Here is a 22,335-nt window from a genome sequence, read left to right on the forward strand (position 1 = left end):
ATACATTTTTTTTCTTTAAACTAGAATCAATATAGAGATCTTTGTTAACAATTTCTGGTAAAATCAGGTGCATCATTGCTTAAAATTGTATTAACTAGGTTAAATTTAAGTCTGTTTCTCTGTTGTTTGTATGAATTGGAGCGGATAAATCAAGATAAAGCTTCATTTTGGATGATACATATGTTGTCATTTTACAATTTTTACATGCTAGGTATAGAGTTCTTCTTCTTTCGAGTCATCACTTGTAGTTTCAATGCGTCTGCGACGGAATAGTCAAAAACCTTCTTTCCTTATATCAAGATGAGAAGCATTTTACGAATGATTAAAGAAGTAAACGTTGTTCGATTTTGTTACAACGAAGGATAAACCCAAATTCGATGATCGTCAGCAACGGTTTTAGCTTGGACCAGTAAAAGGGAGTTTTAAAATTGATGTATTTTCGTCAGCATTGAAAATTAAAGCAGAAACGTTCGACGTGGCTAAGTTAGGCAAAGAATTCTGAGGTATCAATCTCAAAAATTCTTGAAACAATACACAACGATAGAATGTTCCTTGGTAAAGATCGAGTTGAGCAATCCCCTTCTGTTCTACATTTACTAAACTTACTGCTGGTGTGATGACTTGTGGTCGGTTTTTCGGTATTCATTTTATTCGCAGATCTCTGTTATCATTTGTATCCTGAAGTTCGTAACAAGCCTAAAAGAAATAACATTAATTAATTTGATTTTTGACTGCATTATTAAATAGGTACTAAAACATTTTAAGGTAAATAAATGCTTACAAAATGTATGTGGCTATGGCAATCCCTACATAGCAATAGAATGGTACAATGTAATTTCTTGACTTTTTTGTTTACGCTTTATTTGTACACAATAGTTTTAACTGGGCTCTTGATCGAATAACTTATGAGTTAGGTATTTACTTGTCGCGGCAAACGTGTGATAATACGTTAGCAAAACGCAAGTTGTGCTTGAAAAAAACCTTAAAAAAAAGATATTTAACACTTACCTGGTCTTCGGTTTCTTAACATTTTAAGGAGAAAATGTTCATTCACCGGTCACTACAGCCTTCGCACAACCTTCTGCGCGCGAGCCGCTCGGCCGACTGTCGGACTGGCGCAATAACTTTGGAAGGTATACTTTTACAATTAGCGGGGTTTTAGCGTAGCTTTGCTGGTTTGTCCTGTTTCAGTGTGGCATTATGAATATTTTTTAGTAATAAATTCACCGTAAAGCGCAGTAACTAGGTTTTAGTGATGTATTTGTAACCGAAATTACAATGAAAGTCTTTAAATACACGGTTAAAGGACTTTAGCCGTGTTTAAGCGTAGTATTTTATTTAAAAAAGTGAATGTTATAAAATGTAATAACGCAATTAAACGGCTTTAATGGGAATTTATGAAGCTTATGTCAAGTAACGTTGTTATAGTTATGTATCGTGTGATAAAACTATGAAGATAAACAACTGCTAAGCGCTTTAATATAAGTTATAGAAGACAAATGTGGGTTTGCGGTTTTATACTATTGAAAAGGGTTATAAAATAGTGCACTTAGCGAGGTATGTCGACTCTGTATCTCGGTAACTAAAAATGATAAAAATATGATTCCAAGACCAGTCGATGGGGAATTCTTTCCTATTTAAGAATATTTATCCAAATGAAAACTGGTAATATGCAGCTTAGAGGGGTTTTAGTGATCGGACGGCAGATTATTGATCCTTATTATTGTATAATTATAATTTGGTATATATATATATATTGACTTGTTGAGTACATACTAGTTATGTATTCTATAGAATTAGTTGGAGATTGCTAGCTTAACAGTCTCTTGACGTGAAATTTGTATTTCATACGCATTTTTTTTTCTAGTTCTTTTGACACTTGGAGAACCTTTACACCTCCAAATTTTTATTTTTTATTATATCTCATTAATTAACCAGTTAGTACCAACATTATAAAAGGTATCAACCGCTGTTTTAATAATACATATATTACAAAAGCATGCCTCGCGCTTTCACACAGGGTGAGGTAGCTTTGAAAGCTCGTCCGACCGCGCCCACTGATCTATGCCGATTCACTTTTTGACCTTCCTTGGTGCAAATCGCGAGTATATAAACTAGATCAAGGGGTGTCACATTTATCATTCGCATTTGTGAAACATACAAACATGTTCTCTAAAGTGAGTGCTGACACATTATACATTAAAATGTTTTATTTACTCGTAAAAATATTTTAAGAAATTACTCCCGATTATGCACTGAATACCACATATTTACAACTATTAATTGTGATTTTACAGATCGTAGCCCTGTGCGCCTTCGCGGCTGTAGCCCAGGCCGGTCTCCTGGTGGAGCCGCACTACTCCTCGGCCGCCGCCGTCTCCTCGCAGAGCATCGTGCGCCACGACCAGCCCCAGCTCGCCCACAAGCTGGTCGCTGCCCCCGTCGCCTACCATGCCGCCCCTGCCCCCGTCGCCTACCACGCTGCCCCCGCCCCCGTCGCCTACCATGCCACCCCTGCTGCCGTCACCTACCACGCCGCTCCCGCTCCCGTTGCCTACCATGCCGCCCCTGCTGCCGTCCACTACGCCGCTCCCATCGCTAAGGTCGTCGCTCACGAAGAAATTGTAAGATAGTTATTCTTGTCAATTGTGTCTATGCCTAAAGAATAACGAAACGTTTATCGGTTTAAAGAAGTTTATTTTCTCATAAGAATATTTACAATTCACTTACATGAGAAATTAACACTAACTTAACTATGTTGAGCGTATGTATGCGTATTATAATTTGATTACAAAAGAAGTGCTTAACCTAAATAATTATAACTTATTTTTTTATATTATGTAGGTACAATAATAATTTACCAGTTTCTAAACTAATAGTATACAAAAAGAGTTGGTATGTGTTCGTAGGGTAAACATAAAATTAGTAGGTAGACAAACAAAATAAAGATCAGAAAATATAACTGCACAAAAAAATGTGTGTTTACGACTTTACGCTTACACTAAACCCAAGCGATAGATAACGCGCGGTGAACACAGATTAAGGTTGGATAGATGTGGCTTAAAGCGAGTTGCGTGTCTCAGAGCGTGCTTGGTCAGTCACGTAATGTTTAAGTAATTTTTTAAAAAGTACCATTGATTTTGCATCTTTTATGCTTAAGGGTAGCTTGTTATACAAATTTGCACCTTCATCTCTATGAAGGTGCAAATTTGTATAACAAGCTACCCTTAAGCATAAAAGATGCAAAATCAATGGTACTTTTAACAGCTTTTTTTTCCGTAATTAGTACGGGGCGGTTGGATTACCAAGTTATTGCAGTTTCTTAATTTAATTTTTTGTATATCTTGTTTCTTTTTAAATGATGTTTGAATATGAAGTTTATTTTGTATTATTTGACGTATTAGTACACAGGTATTGTATTTATAACTTTGACTTATATTCATTATTTTTGTCTTTTTGTATAATGTTATAGAGTCATTTATCAATGAATTAACAACTATTTTTCATTGCAGGCTCACCCCCAATACGAGTACTCTTACTCCGTTGCTGACGGTCACTCCGGCGACAACAAGTCCCAGCACGAGACCCGCGACGGCGATGTCGTGAAGGGCTCTTACTCCCTCAAGGAGGCTGATGGCTCCATCCGCACCGTCGAGTACACCGCTGACGCTCACAACGGCTTCAACGCCGTGGTGCACAACACCGCCCCCACCCACGCCCCCGTCGTCGTCAAGGCCGCCCCCGTTGTCTACTCCGCCCCCACTTACTACCATCACTAAATAATTTTTCCAAAAAACGATTTAATGATGACTAGTTAATTTATTCCAAATACACATTTAAGACATATCTTGCATTTTTATTTGCCTAATTTTTTGATAGTTATTTTGTCAAAAATAATAAATATTTTATAGTTTAATATCTGCTGACCGCAACACTAGTCATGGATGATCGCGCAGGCGAGACAGAGCCAAACTTATTTGTTTATCGGAAAGCACCGCCATAAATCAACTGTCATCGAAAATCAGGTGTCAGATGGTCGACCAAAACCCCAAAAACTAACTGTACTTACACTATTTTGAATTTTATAATTTTGAAATTATTTATGTAACATTTGTTTACCACGTAAGTATCTGTCAATTAAGTTACGTACTGGAACGAAATGAGAGCCTCACTAGTCCTCGAGACTGAAGTGATAGACGGTTGCCCACCGGACATGAAACGAATACGAGGAAAGTAAAGTGCACATGCATTTACCCATAAAAAAATCCGAAGAGATACTTAAAAATTTAGGTTAGTACCGTTATTGATGAGATGAGATGAGGTTACAAATAAATATACAAAAACAAACGTTTATTCAACATGTAGGCTGTAAGGGCTCTTTTACACGTCAATGGGCACAATCAGTACATGAAATATGAGTACCTTTATATTATATGAAATTCATTCAAATATAAACAACAGCAATACCTAGATAAAATTTACATTTAGGTATAATAATCTTCAAAATAAATAAAATTAACAGAGATGTATTGTCTCTGCACTTAACACTAATAAAATTTATTATTTAATAATAGGGATGTAAAAGGCTTTAATCTTAAAGGTGCATACAATAACATTAAAATAAATAATAGGTAACTAAAACAATAACATTAAAACTAATATTAAACCTATAAATCAAACTAAATCACAAATTACATAATTGTACAAATAATTAAAATAATTATGCACCTACAAAAATAACCCAGCTATAGAGAGAACACCCCTTCCGATAGGTCGGCCTGCGGCATGGACCCCTTGGAACTGGCGGCGTTTCCTCTTGTAAAAGGTCTCCGATCTCATAGCATAATACAAAGGCTAATAAGATTTGGAGATGTAAATTCACTCCAAGTGTCAAACAAAAATAAATATATCAATTAAATCGCATCGCATAAATATATCACTTAAATCCTTATAATTTTTGTTAGGAGGAGGTAGGGCATAGCAAATGATATTCCGCTTTGTTTGGTAGGGCACAGCACAGCGGATATCGTCTCGCTCGAATCTAGAGCAGAGCCCAACTGGGGTAGTACCTCCGCTTTACAGAAGACCGCAGCCAAATAGCAATAGACCCTACTCATAGTGTTGTGTTCCTGCCGGTGAGTAAGGCTGCCAGAGCTCAACGAGGGTGCGGTGTGCTGATGATGGGAGGACTTACGGAACTAACTTGTTCCGTCTATTGTCCTTTGAGTTGTCGGCAACCCGAACCCTCCTTGGAACTTGTACATTCCTTTTTGCTGTGTACAGCAAAAGGGAGTGTACAAGTTTCTAATAACTGGCAACGCGCTTGTGACACTGTTTGAGTTGCAGGCGTCCATAGATTACGGTGACCGCTTTACATCAGGCGGGCCGTATGCTTGTTTGCCACCGACGTAGTATTTAAAAAAAAAAGGCTGTGACAGTCTCATGTGACTACAAAAAACGAATAGCAATTAAAATAATTGTATTATGTATAGAGGACACAGTTCAGATAAGAAAGCACATCAAATATTTTATATTTTATGTTGTGTAGGTAAATTACATATTTAATGATATTGAGATTCATATTATCTTTTTCTTCTGTGACAATTTGATATGTTTTCTCTGAAGAAGAACGACGTATTATTAAGCAATAATATAATTTATTGAAATTAATTTCCATAGAGTACCTAGTCTGTTCATATTCTTTGATGAATACTTTTGCATGTTAAATTGTATCTTGTTATTTAATGCATGTTAGTTATAAGATGTAATGTTTTGAAAAGAAGTTGCCCGCCGAGTTTCTTGCCGGTCCCATAGTGGATACCCCCCTCTCAACTGAGGGGGGACTGAAATCTTCTCGAGGCTGAGGCGTAGGGTTAGAGCCGGCGTAGCTTTATTTGACGTTCATATGCGCATTGTAATATGCCTACTTGAAAAATAAATATTTCATTTTCATTTTCATTTTTCATAAACGAATGCTGCAGAATACATAACTGTGTGTATCGTCTTCATGGTTAATACAGCTCGTTTTCAGAATTAGCATTGTGCAATAAATTCATTTAAGTAAGTACCTTTAAACCAAAGTTTTGTTGTTTATTGTTAAAAAAAACATGGGACTCCCATTAGTATTAAATTAATTTTCTAGTTTTCGGTATAGTTTCTGATTCTTGATTGGAAAAACCCGTTTAACTTAAAAAACCTTTTTTTTATTAATTTATTAATCTTCATTGTGTAATGTGAAAATTAACCACTTTCATCGTTTAACAGTAACACTTCGGTTTACTACAACATAAATGCATATTGCTAGTGTCAGCGATAACCCATAGGTATGTATGAATAGATATATTTAACAAAATAAAGGAGATTATTACTGCGGTCACTGATCTTTTATTCTACTATATCTGTATATTCTCCCTGCTCTCCAACCTTCTAACCCCAATATTTATTATTTATTCTAGTTCCTGCATAAAAATACATACATTTTACAATTGGATTGTCAGGAACATAAAGCTTCATCTTCTTTAAATATATAAAAACAGAAACTGACTGCTTCTTTTACTCATTAATGTTGTTTATCTTCTTTAAAAAATATATAAAAAAAGTCAGAAACTGACTGACTGACACTGACATATCAACTGCACACTGACTGACATATCAACGCACAGCCGAATCCATTGTTGGTTCCGTGTAAGGTTAAATTTTCGAAATTCACATTCTAAGGGGGGTTAGATGGGGTTCCAAAGTTCAACGTTTGAACGAGTTTATACTTAAAAAACGGGAGCGAAGCCGCGGGAAAGTGCTAGTTGTTTTATATAACACAATTAATTAAGTATTAGATTTTTGTAACAAAAAAATTTTGAAGATACAAAGAAACTTGAATTACTTGAATACGTAAAAAAGTAGCATTTCTGATTGAGACGAGATTTTTAGGATACTAGTAACTACGAAACGAAATATTTTATAAGGTGATTATAAAATACAAGAGTGTTTCAGCAACTTATATAGAAACAACTAAAATTAGGGCCTGGAGGGTAGTTTTTAGGTTTATTTTTTAGATAAATACCTATAGTTGAATGTTTTTATTCTCAATAGTGTTATATTTAATTTATATCCTATTTCACTAAAATTACATATTTTAAATCATTTGACGACCGGTCTGGCTCAGTCGGTAGTGACCCTGCCTGCTGAGCCGCGGTCCTGGGTTCGAATCCCGGTAAGGGCATTTATTTGTGTAATGAGCACAGATATTTGTTCCTGAGTCATGGATGTTTTCTATGTATATAAGTATGTATTTATCTAAAATATGTATATCGTCGCTTAGCACCCATAGTACAAGCTTTGCTTAGTTTGGGGCTAAGTTGATCTGTGTAAGATGTCCCCAATATTTATTTATTTATTTATTAAGAAGATATTAGAAGTAGCGCTACAATTCGTCTTAAAATGTAAAGATTAAAATAAAACACGCTTTAATTTAACAACGCCCATAAATATATGCCCAGATCTCAAATTTATGTAACATCATATTTAGTCGTCTTTGCCTTTGGCTATCTGTGGTCAAGATGTTTATAATAAAAAAAAAAAAAAACAGCATAAAAGTCGTATTCGAGATGTTTAGCAATAATGACAGACGGGGACAAAGTCGCATCATAATGGTTTTTATGGACTTTTTTGGTAAGGATACCCCCCCTCATCATTACCCCATCATCATCATTTACCCCTAGAAATAAGAAACTCTGACATGCCTCAATTTAAAAATAAACTACATGAATTTTGTCTATATAAACAATATTACAGGATTGACGAATACATGAACAGTTTGACATGAATTGTATTAAAATAATAATGAGAATATGCAATGTGTAAATAATTTGTAATTTTTTTAATGTAATAATTTGTATGTCTTTCCCATCATGTATTCCGGACCTTTGGGAGTACTAAGGCCCTTACACTTTAATGAAATGTAAGGGGTACACCGAGCGGATGTTGCCCTTGCCCATATCATGGGACACACGCAGAGGCAACACCCGCCAGGGTGTAAGGACTATTTGAGAGTTAATGGAATCTAAAATGAACTGGTCTATTTTGATGAAAGTGATGGACTAAATAACTATGGATAAATTTCTGCCCAGTCAGGCCCAGTGGCTGTTAAGCCACTGTACCAATTTTTGGTCTGTTAAATAATCTTTTAGCATAAGCTATTAGAATAGCTTAATTAAGTAGCTTATAAGTAAAATTTGCATGCTTATTTAAGTAGAATGTACGCAATTTTTGTATACTTACACTTAAGAACTCACTGTAATACTACATTTTTGCAAATAAATATTGATTCATTGATTGATTGATACACAGCGGATATCATCTCGCTCAAATCTAGAGCCAACTGGGGAAGTACCTCTGCCTTACAGGAGACCGCAGCCAAATAGCACTAGACGAGCGTCCATAGGTGACGATGACCGCTATCCACCAGGCGGACCGTATGCTTGTTTGCCACCGACGTAGTACAGAGTGTAACAAAAATGGTGGTGATCCGTTTAAGGGCGTACTCAGTATCGTATTCTTATCAGGAAAAAGTAGAAGAAAATTTTTTTTTCGCTAAAAAAATTTTCACTTTTGTATGAGCCGGGCCGCGCGAATCGGTCGAATCTCCATACAATAAAAAATTTTTTTGCGAAAAAAATTTTTATCCTACTTTTTCCTGATGAGAATACGATACTGAATACGCCCTTAAACGGATCACCACCATTTTTGTTACACCCTGTATAAAAAAAATAATGACAGACGGTCAGACAAAATCGCACCATAAGGGTTTTTTGGACTTCTTTGGCAAGGAACCCTAAAAAAATATTTTATATTAATGTACTAATTGGCTACTATTATCTAATGTAATAAACGCGTGCCGAGCGCCTTATCATCGGCTGAAGTAGCGTTGAAAGCCCGACCAACCACGCCCACTGATCGGAGTCGATTTGCTTAAATTTGACCTTCGTTGGTGCAAATCGCAAGTATATAAACTTGATCACGGGGTGTCACATTTATCATTCACATTTGTGAAACATACAAACATGTTCTCTAAAGTGAGTGCCGACAAATTATACCTTAAAATGTTTTATTTGATAATATTTTAAGAAATTACTCCTGGTTAAGCAATGAATACCACATAATTACAACTATTTATTGTGATGTTACAGATCGTAGCCCTCTGCGCCTTCGCGGCTGTAGCACAGGCCGGTCTCCTGGTGGAGCCGCACTACTCCTCGGCCGCCGCCGTCTCCTCGCAGAGCATCGTGCGCCACGACCAGCCCCAGCTCGCCCACAAGCTGGTCGCTGCCCCCGTCGCCTACCACGCCGCTCCCGCTCACGTCGCCTACCACGCTGCCCCCGCCCCAGTCGCCTACCAAGCCGCCCCCGCTGCCGTCACCTACCACGCCGCTCCCGCTCCCGTTGCCTACCACGCCGCCCCTGCTGCCGTCCACTACGCCGCTCCCATCGCTAAGGTCGTCGCTCACGAAGAAATTGTAAGACAGTTATTCTTGTCAATTAATGTGTCTATGCCTAGAATAACGGAACGTTTATCCATGAATTAACAACTATTTTTCATTGCAGGCTCACCCCCAATACGAGTACTCTTACTCCGTTGCTGACGGTCACTCCGGCGACAACAAGTCCCAGCACGAGACCCGCGATGGCGATGTCGTGAAGGGCTCTTACTCCCTGAAGGAGGCTGATGGCTCCATCCGCACCGTCGAGTACACCGCTGACGCTCACAACGGCTTCAACGCCGTGGTGCACAACACCGCCCCCACCCACGCCCCCGTCGTGGTCAAGGCCGCCCCCGTCGTCGTCAAGGCCGCCCCCGTTGTCTACTCTGCCCCCACTTACTACCATCACTAATTTTTTTTTTCCAAAAAACGATTTAATGATGACTAGTTAATTTATTCCAAATACACATTTAAGACATATCTTGTATTTTCCCTAATTTTTTGCAAAAATAATAAATATTTTATAGTTTAGAGCCCACTTACTACCATCACTAAATAACTTGACCATAAGCAAAAGGTTTAATGATGGCTAGTTAATTTATTAAAAATACATACGTATAAGATACATGTCACTTTTTTTTATTACTTCATCCAATAGAACAATCGCTAAGCAGAGCAGAATCTCTGAAAGAATATGCACAGTTTGACTTACTTAAGACACTACAGGAGCGAAAATGCTAAAATGGAATGGATTTTAATTTAGGAATTTTAGTTAAATATACTAGTATTATTAACAAGATTTTTCGAAAAAAAAATTTCCATTCACCATCACTCAAAACTTAATCAATTGTAACGAAATTTGAGAATCTGAATAACGATGACATTATCTGTGTCCGAACCGTTTAGTTTTTTTGGCCAACTGTTACCAATTTTGAATACCACACCTTTTTTGCGCCATAATCAATAAGGCCGTGTTTGGAAATTTTTTCGTCTTTAAAAATAAAAATATCAAAAAAATCATCAGCTCATAATAATATATTATTTTGAAATAGTAGGTAAAATTACTTTATACAATCGTGATATAATACAAAGCTTTTCGGTCGAGTACCATGTTTAGGCCACGAAGCTTGCTAGTGGCCTACGAGAGTGAAAAGCTTAATTATATCACTATTGTATACAATACTTTTTCTACGAGTCATTATCTTCATTATCAATGGACGGAAATATCATCATTCATGCAAGTTAAAATTAATGTTAATAGAGTCGTTCACCGTTGTATCAACATCGAATTACCTAGCAACCAATTGTTTGTAATAACCGTCTCTGATTGGCCGATAACGCGACAGATAAAAAAAATGTGTTTCAGATGCAGGAAAATTTGCCAGGTATCGCAAATTAGTATAGAAATTGTATGAAGTTTTATTTTTGAAATTATTACAGTTAACAGTTTAATAGGAGGTAGGGCATAGCGAATGATATTCCGCTTTGTGTGGTAGGGCACAGCACAGCGGATATTGTCTCGCTCGAATCTAGAGCAGAGCCCAACTGGGGTAGTACCTCCGCCTTACAGAAGACCGCAGCCAAATAGCACTAGACCCTACTCATAGTGTTGTGTTCCTGTCGGTGAGTAAGGCTGCCAGAGCTCAACGAGGGTGCGGTGTGCTGATGACGGGAGGACTTACGGAACTAACTTGTTCCGTTTATTGTCCTTTGAATCGTCGGCAACAACCCTCCTTAGAACTTGTACAACTGTGTACTTAACACAGCAAAAGGGATTATTTTCTAATGGGGTGGCAACGCGCATGTGACACTGTTTGAGTTGCAGGCGTCCATAGGTTACGGTGACCGCTTTACATCAGGCGGGCCGTATACTTGTTTGCCACCGACGTAGTATAAAAAAAAAAAAACTAAAGTCAACTATAATGAGCTTATTATAATTGAGTCGGAACTGCCATAGAGTATCCAACACTGAAAAGTTAGTCTGTGGTGGCCTAATTGACAGATTACAGTCGACAAAGTAGAAAAAATTACTTTTTTACATATACCCTCTAGCCGCCCAATGTACATTGAGATGTGCATTTTAGATCAGTGTCCACTGTGCATTGTATAACTGTGTTTTTATACTGAAATAAATTATATTCTATTCTATTCTATTCTATTCTATTCTATTCTATTCACTGGTTAAATATGGCACGCGTGTTCTGTGGATACATGTGGAGCTCAACTTGATAATGTAATAATGTAAAAAAATGGATTAGTTACAATTGCCCCCCAGGTCAAGATTTGCCCGCTGTAGGGTCACGGTCTTTAATTGTTGATCCACTTGTAGCTCATTTTATACTGCAATGGACATTTCATAGTTAAGCATAGTTAAGCCATGACGTTCCCGTATAAAATGCGCATGGTGGCGTTACGGGGGTACTATTATTTTATTATGTAATATGGTTACTTCATTATTTGCGTACTTTTAAGTCTTTAGCCTGAATTTATCTTAAGCTGACTAAGAATATATTTATGGGTAGTTCTTGAAATAAATACGCGAAGTTGAGGGGTCTAAGTTTAAAAAAAATATTTAGATTAAACTCCGTTTGTTATAATTATGGGATTAGGAATTTTAAGGTTATAATTGATATAACCATGATATATATATTACTAGCTTTTGCCCGCGGCTTCGCTCGCGTTAGAAAGAGACAAAATGTAGCCGTCACTTTCCATCCCTTCAACTATCTCCACTCCGTTTTGCCGTGAAAGACGGACAAACAAACAGACACACACACTTTCCCATATAATATAAGTATGGATGTCATGATGCCGTAGGTACACATCCTCACACAACAAACAACCTCTACAATTATAGTCTACATACCTAATTTATTTCCTCTACAAAATATGCTTACAAAAGTGAGATAGCAAGGCTTTGCTCCGATCTAACAACAGGGGCATTGTTGACGTACACGATTATAAAGATTCGTTATTTATTTACTAAGGGCCGTTTACACGGTTCAAGAATTTCAAAGAAATTCATTCCATTGTACTAGTATTTGATTAGTGTACTGAATTACATGTACCTTCAACAGTCCGCGATGTAGGTAATTACAATGGTATGCGAGTTTGCGCACCCTCTAAATGAGTCTAAAGTCGTGAATTAATATAATTATTGTAATTTGGATGAAAAAATAACTTTTTCACCACACCAACTGGCAAAGGCTCTCTTTGCTATTCGAAAACAGATAGCAAAATTTCATTTTATCCACAAGGGGGCAAAGTAATTTCATACAAATTTTAACTCTATGTCTTAATCTGGCTGCTAGATTTTACCTATAAATGATGATTTTGAATCATAAATATTGAATAAATTGATGGATTTGATTTATTTTGATGTTTTATAGTCAGTATTTTGTTCGTGTTGGTGTGGTGAAAAATTTTGTGTTTCACTCGGTGGCAAATTTGTTTAACCTTCGTGCCTTGATACCCTCGCAACGCTCAAGTTCCACTTTTTGAACCACTCGCTACGCTCGCGGTTCAATATTGGAATCTTTCGTTATTGTCAATATTAGCACGTGCGGTTAAACAACTACTTTGCCCCCTTGTAAAACAAATAACTATTAAATCTATGTTACGCCATCAACGTAAAGTCACTGCCTATACCGAATTCACATTTTTGTTTTAAGTGCCAGTTTTATTGAATTGAATTGAATTATTTATTTCGGGTATTGTACCCATATTTGTACTTAGTAACATTTTTTTTCTTAAAGACTAATGTTAGTGTACATTACGTATTACATTCAATTAAATTAATATTAAAATAATGACAAATAAATTAAAAATGAATAATAGAAAACTGATCATAGATTACATTAGGTATTTAAAAACATTTCATTTCAAAACACTACTATAACCAGGTACTGTTTTAAGCCACTGAATTTAAAATTAAAATAAATAATAATAATTGTTACATCAATAACATTTACTTTTTATATGAAAATATATCCAAACAAAAAAAAACACAATTACACAAAAAAAAATGTTTTTGGCAAAATTTTCTGACGTCATACTTTATTTTGCCCTCAAAAATTCGTAGTTAAAATCTTTCGGTTTCCTCATGTTACACGTTACACAGTGTATTTTGAAACTAAAAGATATTTCGCACTTTCTGCAGATTTTCGAGTGCGGAAATTGAGCCCCCTGATTTACGACGTTTGATCAATACATTTGTATAACTACATATATAGTATATACACAATGTGACTTAACTTTTAGGTATTTAAAGAGGATGTCGATAAGCACTTTTCATAAAATTAATTACGCAACTAGTGTACTAAACAATTATATTCAATATAAACCCTATGGTTACGAAACTAGTTTTCCAATTTACGGGATCTCATCTATAGTTTTATTGTTACTGACTCGCCTGAATAAAAGTTACAACATATTTTGTATATATACATATCAACAATGTGACTATGCAGTATCCGAAATTATAGAAATAGGTTATAGATACATTTTTTGCTGCATTATAGATACAAAGCTAACCGTCGTGAGTCGTGAGTGCAACAAATGCATTTTAAGCTCAGATAACGGTGTCATGAATATGCCTGCAAATAAAATATTTCCTTACAATTATTCATACAGGAAATTTTTGTTCAACGTGCGTAATTAGAGTATATTAGTATTACATATTTTACAAAGCAAAAAAGTTTTAAGTATAATTTCTATAATTTGAGGGTTATAGAAGAACAAAACTAGTATGATAATTACATACTGTACAAAGTATGTACTAATTTGCACCACACCCAGCCTATTCTTACCTCGAGTGCTTTCTAGGAAGAATGCGCGCTTGCGCACGCGTAACCCGGGCAAGGTTGTGCCAAAAGCTCGCTTGACCACTTCGGCCGCTGTCTCATATGCGAACATGACCTTACCCATTTGCAATTCGCATGTATAAAAACTAGGGCTCGGCACTCGAAAATTATCATTTACATTTGAAACGTATCTGAGCAAAGAACAAAATGTTCTCCAAAGTAAGTTGAAAAGGATTTTGAAGTAAACTTTTCAAATAATTAATTGGAATTACGAATTGCAAACTAAAGCAGAACCTTCACTAATCAATTGTGTTATTTTACAGATCGTAGCCCTTTGTGCCTTCGCGGCTGTAGCCCAGGCCGGTCTCCTGGTGGAGCCGCACTACTCCTCGGCCGCCGCCGTCTCCTCGCAGAGCATCGTGCGCCACGACCAGCCCCAGCTCGCCCACAAGCTGGTCGCTGCCCCCGTCGCCTACCACGCCGCTCCCGCTCATGTTGAATACCACTCCGCCCCCGCCCCCGTCACCTACCACGCCGCCCCCGCTCCCGTGGCTTACCACTCCGCTCCCGTTGCCTACCACGCTGCTCCTGCTGCCGTCCACTACACCGCTCCCATCGCCAAGGTCGTTGCCCACGAAGAAATCGTAAGTATTACCCATGTTTTATTCAACTGTGTAATCCAATTTTTCGTGTTGAGATAAGATATTAAGTATTATGTTTCGCTTCCAGGCTCAGCCAGCCAAGTACGAGTACTCCTACTCTGTTGCTGACGGTCACTCCGGCGACAACAAGTCCCAGCACGAGACCCGCGACGGCGATGTCGTGAAGGGCTCTTACTCCCTCAAGGAGGCTGACGGCTCCATCCGCACCGTCGAGTACACCGCTGACCCCCACAACGGTTTCAACGCCGTGGTGCACAACACCGCCCCCACCCACGCACCCGTCGTGGTCAAGGCCGCCCCCGTCGTCTACTCTGCCCCCTCTTACTACCATCACTAAGTCAAAAATGTATTTAAATAAAAAAAAATATTTATTAAACTATACATTTAGCAATTACTTACATCGTTTCATTAACTTAAATCCAAATATCACAATATAAATATTTATTTCATATTGTTTAATATGAAAGATACTTAATTTCGCTCTGATAGTGATTGTTCAACAATAGATGATACGTGTAGATAATATAATATATGAGTCCCTTCGAATTCTGAGACTCCTATCTGTCCGCAAAAACTCGAACTTCTTAAAGCCATTCAATATTTGAATATTATTTTTATTTTTATCCAGCATACTGTCTTGGGATGCCTGATTATGAACCATTATTTCTTCAGTACCTTTTTCTTTTTATTCTATTCTATTGCACACCTACTTTTATTAAGCACAGTACGTACAAAAAGCCGATCTTACTTCAGTGCCCGCTTTTTATAAGATACAAAACCGCAAAAATCGATTTTGAATTGGTATTAGGTACCAACCTAGTGGGACAATGAATTAGCAGCATCCATTGAATTCTGGTGATGTGATATTCTGATAACATTTGCGAGATTCCGCTCTCTTTCGTGAAATAATAATTATTTTATTGTTAGAAACGGAATCGGCGAGTGGGGAAGTTAGGGCAAAACGAGTATACAATACATATAAGTTATTTAATCGTATCCATTTATTAGTGCCAATCATATAAAATAATCTGAAATGTAAATGATAAGTATGATACCTTATGAAGAGTAAAAATAAATATTACTTATATAATGGAAATAATTAGTGCATAATTTAGTATATTAACTTACATTATTTATTCTATAAGTAATTATTATTCGACTCAAATAATTCCGGTTTTGATGATTTGGTGAAAAAGAAAATACCTACCGAGTCCAAAAACTGAATGAGCAACTTGAAAAAATGGCTTCGCACATCTGTCCTTATGTTAAATCTGGATGGTATGTTTTATTTTCAGAAAATCCAAAGAAAAGTATCCTTGTAAGTATATATTTATTATGTAGTTTTAATTTTTTTTTGAGTAATTTCATGTTTGGTCACCTATCCCCAAAAGCTGTGTCAATGGTTCCTTTGCTTTTCGATTGTGAAATGTAATGTGATGATACGACACGATTACAAATGTTCCGGGTACAAATAATATGGATAAGGTATTAAATTAAAATGAGATATTATACCTTTTGTTTTTGTTCGATGCGGTGTCTGAGTATTTCATTAAATTATAGATACACACATATCGCCAACAAACTGTTTTACAGTTTGGCGAAACTTTATTAATATGCTTAAAAAAACGAGGAGGTTGGTTTACAGAAGGCATTAAATAGCAATTTCAGCTACCTTCAAAATCTTTCCCGTTTCCACAAATACTTTCTTAATGCTATCAGGCCTAGCTAGGTAAGATTCATATCAAATTGTCATTAACATTTACATAAAAAAAACCGGCCAAGTGCGAGTCGGACTCGCGCACCGAGGGTTCCGTACAAACCTGCATTTGATATGAATTTCAACTTGATAGCTCTACGCGTTCATGAGGAAAAAAGTAATAAGTTTATATTTATTAAAAAATATATATTTTGTAATGTAACTAAAAATTTAAGGTTTTCGGAATTTTTCCTTTATGTGTGCTATAAAACGTTGCTTCATGCCAAATTTCAAGATTCTAGGTCGACTGGAAGTACCCTTTAGGTTTTGATTCCCTTGCGAGTACTTGCGAGTTTCAAAATATGCAGCTTAAATTGCTGTTTCTTTTGATTGCGTTGACATAGAAGTTTGATTTTGTTACAGCTTAAAGGTATTATAGACCTGAGTATTTGGTATGAATTTCAATTTAATACCTCTACGCGTTTATGAGGAAATGGGTAGTAAGGTTAAAATTATTAAAAAAATATATATTATGTGATGTAACTAAAAATTTATGGTTTTCGTAATTTTTCCTTTATCTATGCTATAAAACGTTGCTTCGTACCAAATTTCAAGATTCTGAGTTCACGGGAAGCACCCTGTAGGTTTTGATTCCCTTGCAAGTGTCGAAAATTTGCGGCATAAACGGCTGTATCTTTTGATTGCGTTGGCTTAGAAGTTTGATTTTTTCACAGCTTCAAGGGACAGTAGACCTGAGTAATTGATATAAATTTCAGCTTCATACCTCCACGCGTTCCTGAGAAAAAGGGTCTTGACAGACGGACGGACGGACGGACAGACGGACAACAAAGTGATCCTATAAGGGTTCCGTTTTTTCCTTTTGAGGTACGGAACCCTAAAAATCATCAATTTGTACATAAAATTTTGTTAAACAGAATTTTTCTATTTCAGATTTTTTTTTTGCATTAGCATAAATCTTCTGATTTGAGTTTCAATATTACTAATTGAATTCTAAATAATCATCAAAACCTACTGTAAATTTTATGCTGCAACTTTTTCCGGAGCTTTACCGAATGTAACGGCAGATCCACTCTATTCTATCCGCATCTTGATCAGCGCTCGATGACAAAGACTTAACAATTTTTATAATGGGAATTGGAAAAGTATAAATTGGTTAAAAAATCTACGCACAGTCAACAGTTCTTTCTTCTATTCCGTTTAGGACGGTTCTAAACCAAGTGAAACAAAATGTCTGGAAAGGTAATTTAAATCAAATACATCCTTAAAATGTGATCTTCTATTGATTTTAATTATCATATTAAATTATTTTTTAAATATATTTTTTTTACGTATAGATCTTAATATTCGTTTGCTTCGTGAGCACCGCGGCCGCAATTTTTATCAGACCTAGTGGGAGCAAGGGGTCGGATGACAGCCCTAAAGGATGGCAAATGGTGAGGACGTATCATCCGCCCAGCTCTCACGACTACTACAAATATGACTCTTATTTTGTAAGTACATAAAATATACTTCATAATACACCAGCCAGATGTAAAAGTGGGTGACACTTTATGACAATATTGTATTCATAAGGTTTCGGGGACCTTTTGCATCTCATAGTTCGTGCTTAAAGTGAGTCTATTTGAATTAGTTCAAATGACAGCAAATACAAAGACTAATCATCTTTACATAGAGAAAATTATATATTATTACTTGCAACTAAGACATTAATAGCAATAACAAACACGTATCTAATTAGGTATCCTAGGGAATCATCACCTTTTGTACACTAGTGGAAGACTAGTTACTAGTCACTATCATCACTATCACTACACTATCACTACATAGTATAAAACAAAGTCGCTTTTTCTGTCCCTATGTCCCTATGTCCCTATGTATGCTTATTTATAAATGACGAAGTGCTCCAATGATGAAATTGTCTTAACAACCAACCCTATTATTAATATCTAGCCCACCCCATAAAATAACTTTTAAATTTCAGACTTATCCCAAATACAACTTCGAGTACTCTGTCTCGGACAAGAAGACGGGTGACCACAAACACCACCGGGAATCCAGGGACGGTGACCGCGTGCGAGGGGAATACAGCCTGGTTGAAGCGGATGGCTCCCTGCGTAAAGTGGAGTATGACGCCGATGATCATAACGGGTATGTTTAGTTAAATTTTCGATAAGTATATAAGCGGATAAATTTTTTTAACAGGATAACCAGCTAATGACCAAATAATTGATCCTGATCTCACGTGAGAAGAAGTCTCTAATTTCATACATACGAGATGTGTCTGTGTAGTTGTAAAGAAATAGATTGACATGTTAAATACTTATGATTATTTATTTTCAATGTCACGATACTTGTAGGTGTTGATGATTTTTTGTAGGTACTTAAAAAATATTTTATACCAATTTAATATTACAGACGACCCTACTGATCTTACCCAATATTTAATTCACAATCTTTAACATGTTTAACTTTTTTCAGGTTTAATGCAGTTGTCAGCAAAACTATCAACATGCACGGAGATCACGCGGTTTCCTACAGTGGTCACGCTAGACATTTTTACCCCGTTGGTCACGGCATTAAAATTAACCACTACTTCCCTGGAAAGAATTACAAATACCATGAATCATCGAACATGGACAATGAAATTGTTGAAGAAAATAACAAACCTGCAACTGAAGTTAAATCCGAGAAATCTGAAGAAAATAAAATTGAAAAAGAAGAGAAGGTTTCCGTAGTTGAGAAAGTAGAAGAAAAGAAGACACAGCCAGATATTAAGGCAGAATCTGAAGAAGCTCCCGTAAACGAAATGCCCGCCGTTATGTCAATGATAATGCAGAACGCTCCTGTTGATATGCCAACTGCAGAAGGTATGGTCTTGATACCAGTATCCTCAGAATCCACTGATATTGTCCCTAAAGAAACTGTACCCGTAAGCGAAGAACCTAGTAAAGCAGATAAGACCATGTCTGACTCTGAACAGGCTTCTTCATATTACCACTCAAGAATTTACTTTGTAAGATATTAATACAAAGCTAGATTGTTTTTATTTATTTTTAGTTGGGTTGTAAGATAAGAGTCATGTAAAGTTATCGGCCTAGGTGTAAATGTTGTTGAAGTAAATGATAAGAATTTCCAGATGGTTGTTATTGTTGTAAAAAGAACTGTTAATAGAAAATAAAAACTGATAAAAATATTTTTGTTTTTGTTTCTTGACGAACATACCTAGAACATGTATTCTACTATTTTACTACGACATTTTGGACGATTCAATTGTAATTTCAGCCTAAATACTTATTTAGGAACTAATAGTACCAGTCCACGAACAAATTTCAAAAAAGCGCTGGTGGCCTATTGGTAAGAGGGCGAATCAACTTTTTGACCGACTCAAATCTGTCCGCACATTCTTAACATAGTTGTGAAATTTCACCCTTAAATAATGAATTTTATTGGTATTTTTCACTTTACCCTGTATATTAAAACATAACCCTAACTGTTAAATCCAATAAACTGAAACTTTGTTCATTAGAAGTTCGATTTCTTGGTAACTCCAGAGACATTTTGAGTAACGCCAGAGACACCAAAAATGTCGGTCAAAAAGTTGATTTGCCCAGCGTGCGACTTTCGATCTGGAGGTCGCGGGTTCGAACCCCGGCTCGTAGTATTTCGGAACTTATGTGCGAAATGTCATTTGATATTTGCCAGTCGCTTTTCGCTTTTCGTGAGGAAACCGGACTAATTCCAATACGGCCTAGTTACTCTTCGGGTTGGAAGGTCAAATGACAGTCGCTTTCGTAAAACTAGTGCCTACGCCAAATCTTGGGATTAGTTGTCAAAGCGGACCACAGGCTCCCATGAGCCGTGGCAGATGCCGGGATAACGCAAGGAGGATGATGAGTACCAGTCCATGAGTCCACGAGTCACTAACATCTTACCAGTTGGTAGTCAGTGTCCGGATATAATTATTATAATTATTATAACGTTAAAACGTTACTAAACAATATAATTATGTTTTGCAAAAAACTTAATTTATTTGATGAGTATTAATGAGTCCGAAAACTTATTTGCAAAGCGTTTGAGCAAGACGTTGCACTTGAAACATTTGCGTACGCATTATACTTACATAAACGAAGTCCACAGTACGTTTATCTTATAGACATATATTCAAAATGATCACGCAGCGAACCTTCATTACGCAGAAATGGCTATTATAAAATATTAGCACGTTGCTTATTTTATGCATTTAGTAATAACAGTAAGAACATATCAAGAAATCGATGTTCATTATTACAATTTATTGGGAAATAAATCAAAACGGAACTTATAATCAACGATGCTCATGACTTCCAAAGGGTAATCGTAAAGAGGAAGAATTTGGGATTATTGGTTTGGTCTATTAAAATAATATTCCCATACTAAATAAAAAGGTACGCAGGTTTAGTGAACCTATGGACTGAAGGACCTAAAAAAATTTCGAACCACAACATCTAGTATCGACTAAAAATAAAATAAAGATATAAGTGCGTACTACTTGTATAGTTTACTATGGATGGAAGATATTAGGGTTATTAAAACAGACACATTTACCAAATTATTTACCGTGACTGGTAAAAAGTACTCAAAAGTCCATCTTAAACTTTTTACGAACATTACAGTTTGTAATGAATGCGATGTCTATTTAAATATATGTCTGTGTGTGTATGTGACCATTATGTATATAATAATACAGTTTCGCAAGTCGTAATTAGTAGTGCGTGCGTGGATACTTTGTGTCTTAGACAATGACAAAACACCAACGGTTTATCATGTTTATGACATGATTATTGTTTCGACTAGCGTTTTCTTGGCAAAATTGGACATTACATTTTTAGTCAATTTTGGCAAAACGCTTTTTTCTAGTCTCTTTAATTAGGTAGTTATACTTATGCATAACGGCAGCGGCAACTTTGCGGTAAATTATTCAATAAAAGATATTGGTTTCAATATTATCAACAAATAATTATTATGTATTATTTATTTATTTAAGTATGTATATCGTCGCTTAGCACCCATAGTACAAGCTTTGCTTAGTTTGGGGCTAAGTTGATCTGTGTAAGGTGTCCCCCAATATTTATTTTATTTTATTATTTTATTTCTCCAATAAGAGACATAATAGTTCAGTTTAAACTACCACAATCAACCAATAACAAAACTCACATAGCTCTAGAAATGTTTTCAGGAAAAAGCAGATATTGACTTTAACTGGAATCTACATACTACATACTGAGCTTTGTAAAGCGCAACGGAAAGTATTCACAAAGATGCTCACAGTCAACAACAACTTGCGCACACAATACAAATATAGGTAACTATCGTGTTCCCTGTATTAACGTTATAACTAATCAAGCAGTCAAACTGTGTAAACAGTTTTGGGGGACGTTGTATTCATTTTTATGTTCATGTAAGATACTTATGCAATAAACTATTCAATTCAATTTAAAAAAAAAAAGTAATGGGTAAAAGTGCACATTTCAGCAATAAAAGTTTTTAACAAATTGCCAATTGAAATAAAGTCAGTTGACGACAAACAATATAATAGTGTTCTCAATAATTTTTAAGAAAAAAAACCACCGCCTTTGGGGTTCTGGTGAAAGCTACTTGCGAATGTTGGATTATGTAGAAATGTGTAGGTATTTAATATA

The 22,335-nt window shown here is 36.2% G+C and overlaps 2 protein-coding genes across 2 annotated transcripts; both read left to right on the forward strand.

Moving 5' to 3' along the window:
• The first annotated feature begins 2,108 nt into the window (after positions 1–2,108).
• Positions 2,109–15,334, forward strand: LOC125226239 (histidine-rich protein PFHRP-II-like). Its single transcript, XM_048130159.1, has 6 exons — positions 2,109–2,177; positions 2,298–2,588; positions 9,240–9,512; positions 9,601–9,852; positions 14,656–14,922; positions 15,008–15,334. Exons 1-6 carry the CDS (start codon positions 2,166–2,168, stop codon positions 15,275–15,277), a joined length of 1,365 nt encoding a protein of 454 aa, XP_047986116.1. The 5' UTR covers positions 2,109–2,165; the 3' UTR covers positions 15,278–15,334.
• Positions 15,335–17,808: 2,474 nt separating this feature from the next.
• LOC125226223 lies at positions 17,809–19,842 on the forward strand. Its single transcript, XM_048130141.1, has 4 exons — positions 17,809–17,896; positions 17,992–18,147; positions 18,639–18,805; positions 19,136–19,842. The coding sequence occupies exons 1-4, from the start codon at positions 17,885–17,887 to the stop codon at positions 19,680–19,682; spliced, it is 882 nt and encodes a 293-aa protein (XP_047986098.1). The 5' UTR covers positions 17,809–17,884; the 3' UTR covers positions 19,683–19,842.
• The last annotated feature ends 2,493 nt before the right edge of the window (positions 19,843–22,335 follow it).

This window comes from Leguminivora glycinivorella, chromosome 5 (assembly GCF_023078275.1).
Source record: "Leguminivora glycinivorella isolate SPB_JAAS2020 chromosome 5, LegGlyc_1.1, whole genome shotgun sequence".
Classification (NCBI taxonomy): domain Eukaryota; kingdom Metazoa; phylum Arthropoda; class Insecta; order Lepidoptera; family Tortricidae; genus Leguminivora; species Leguminivora glycinivorella.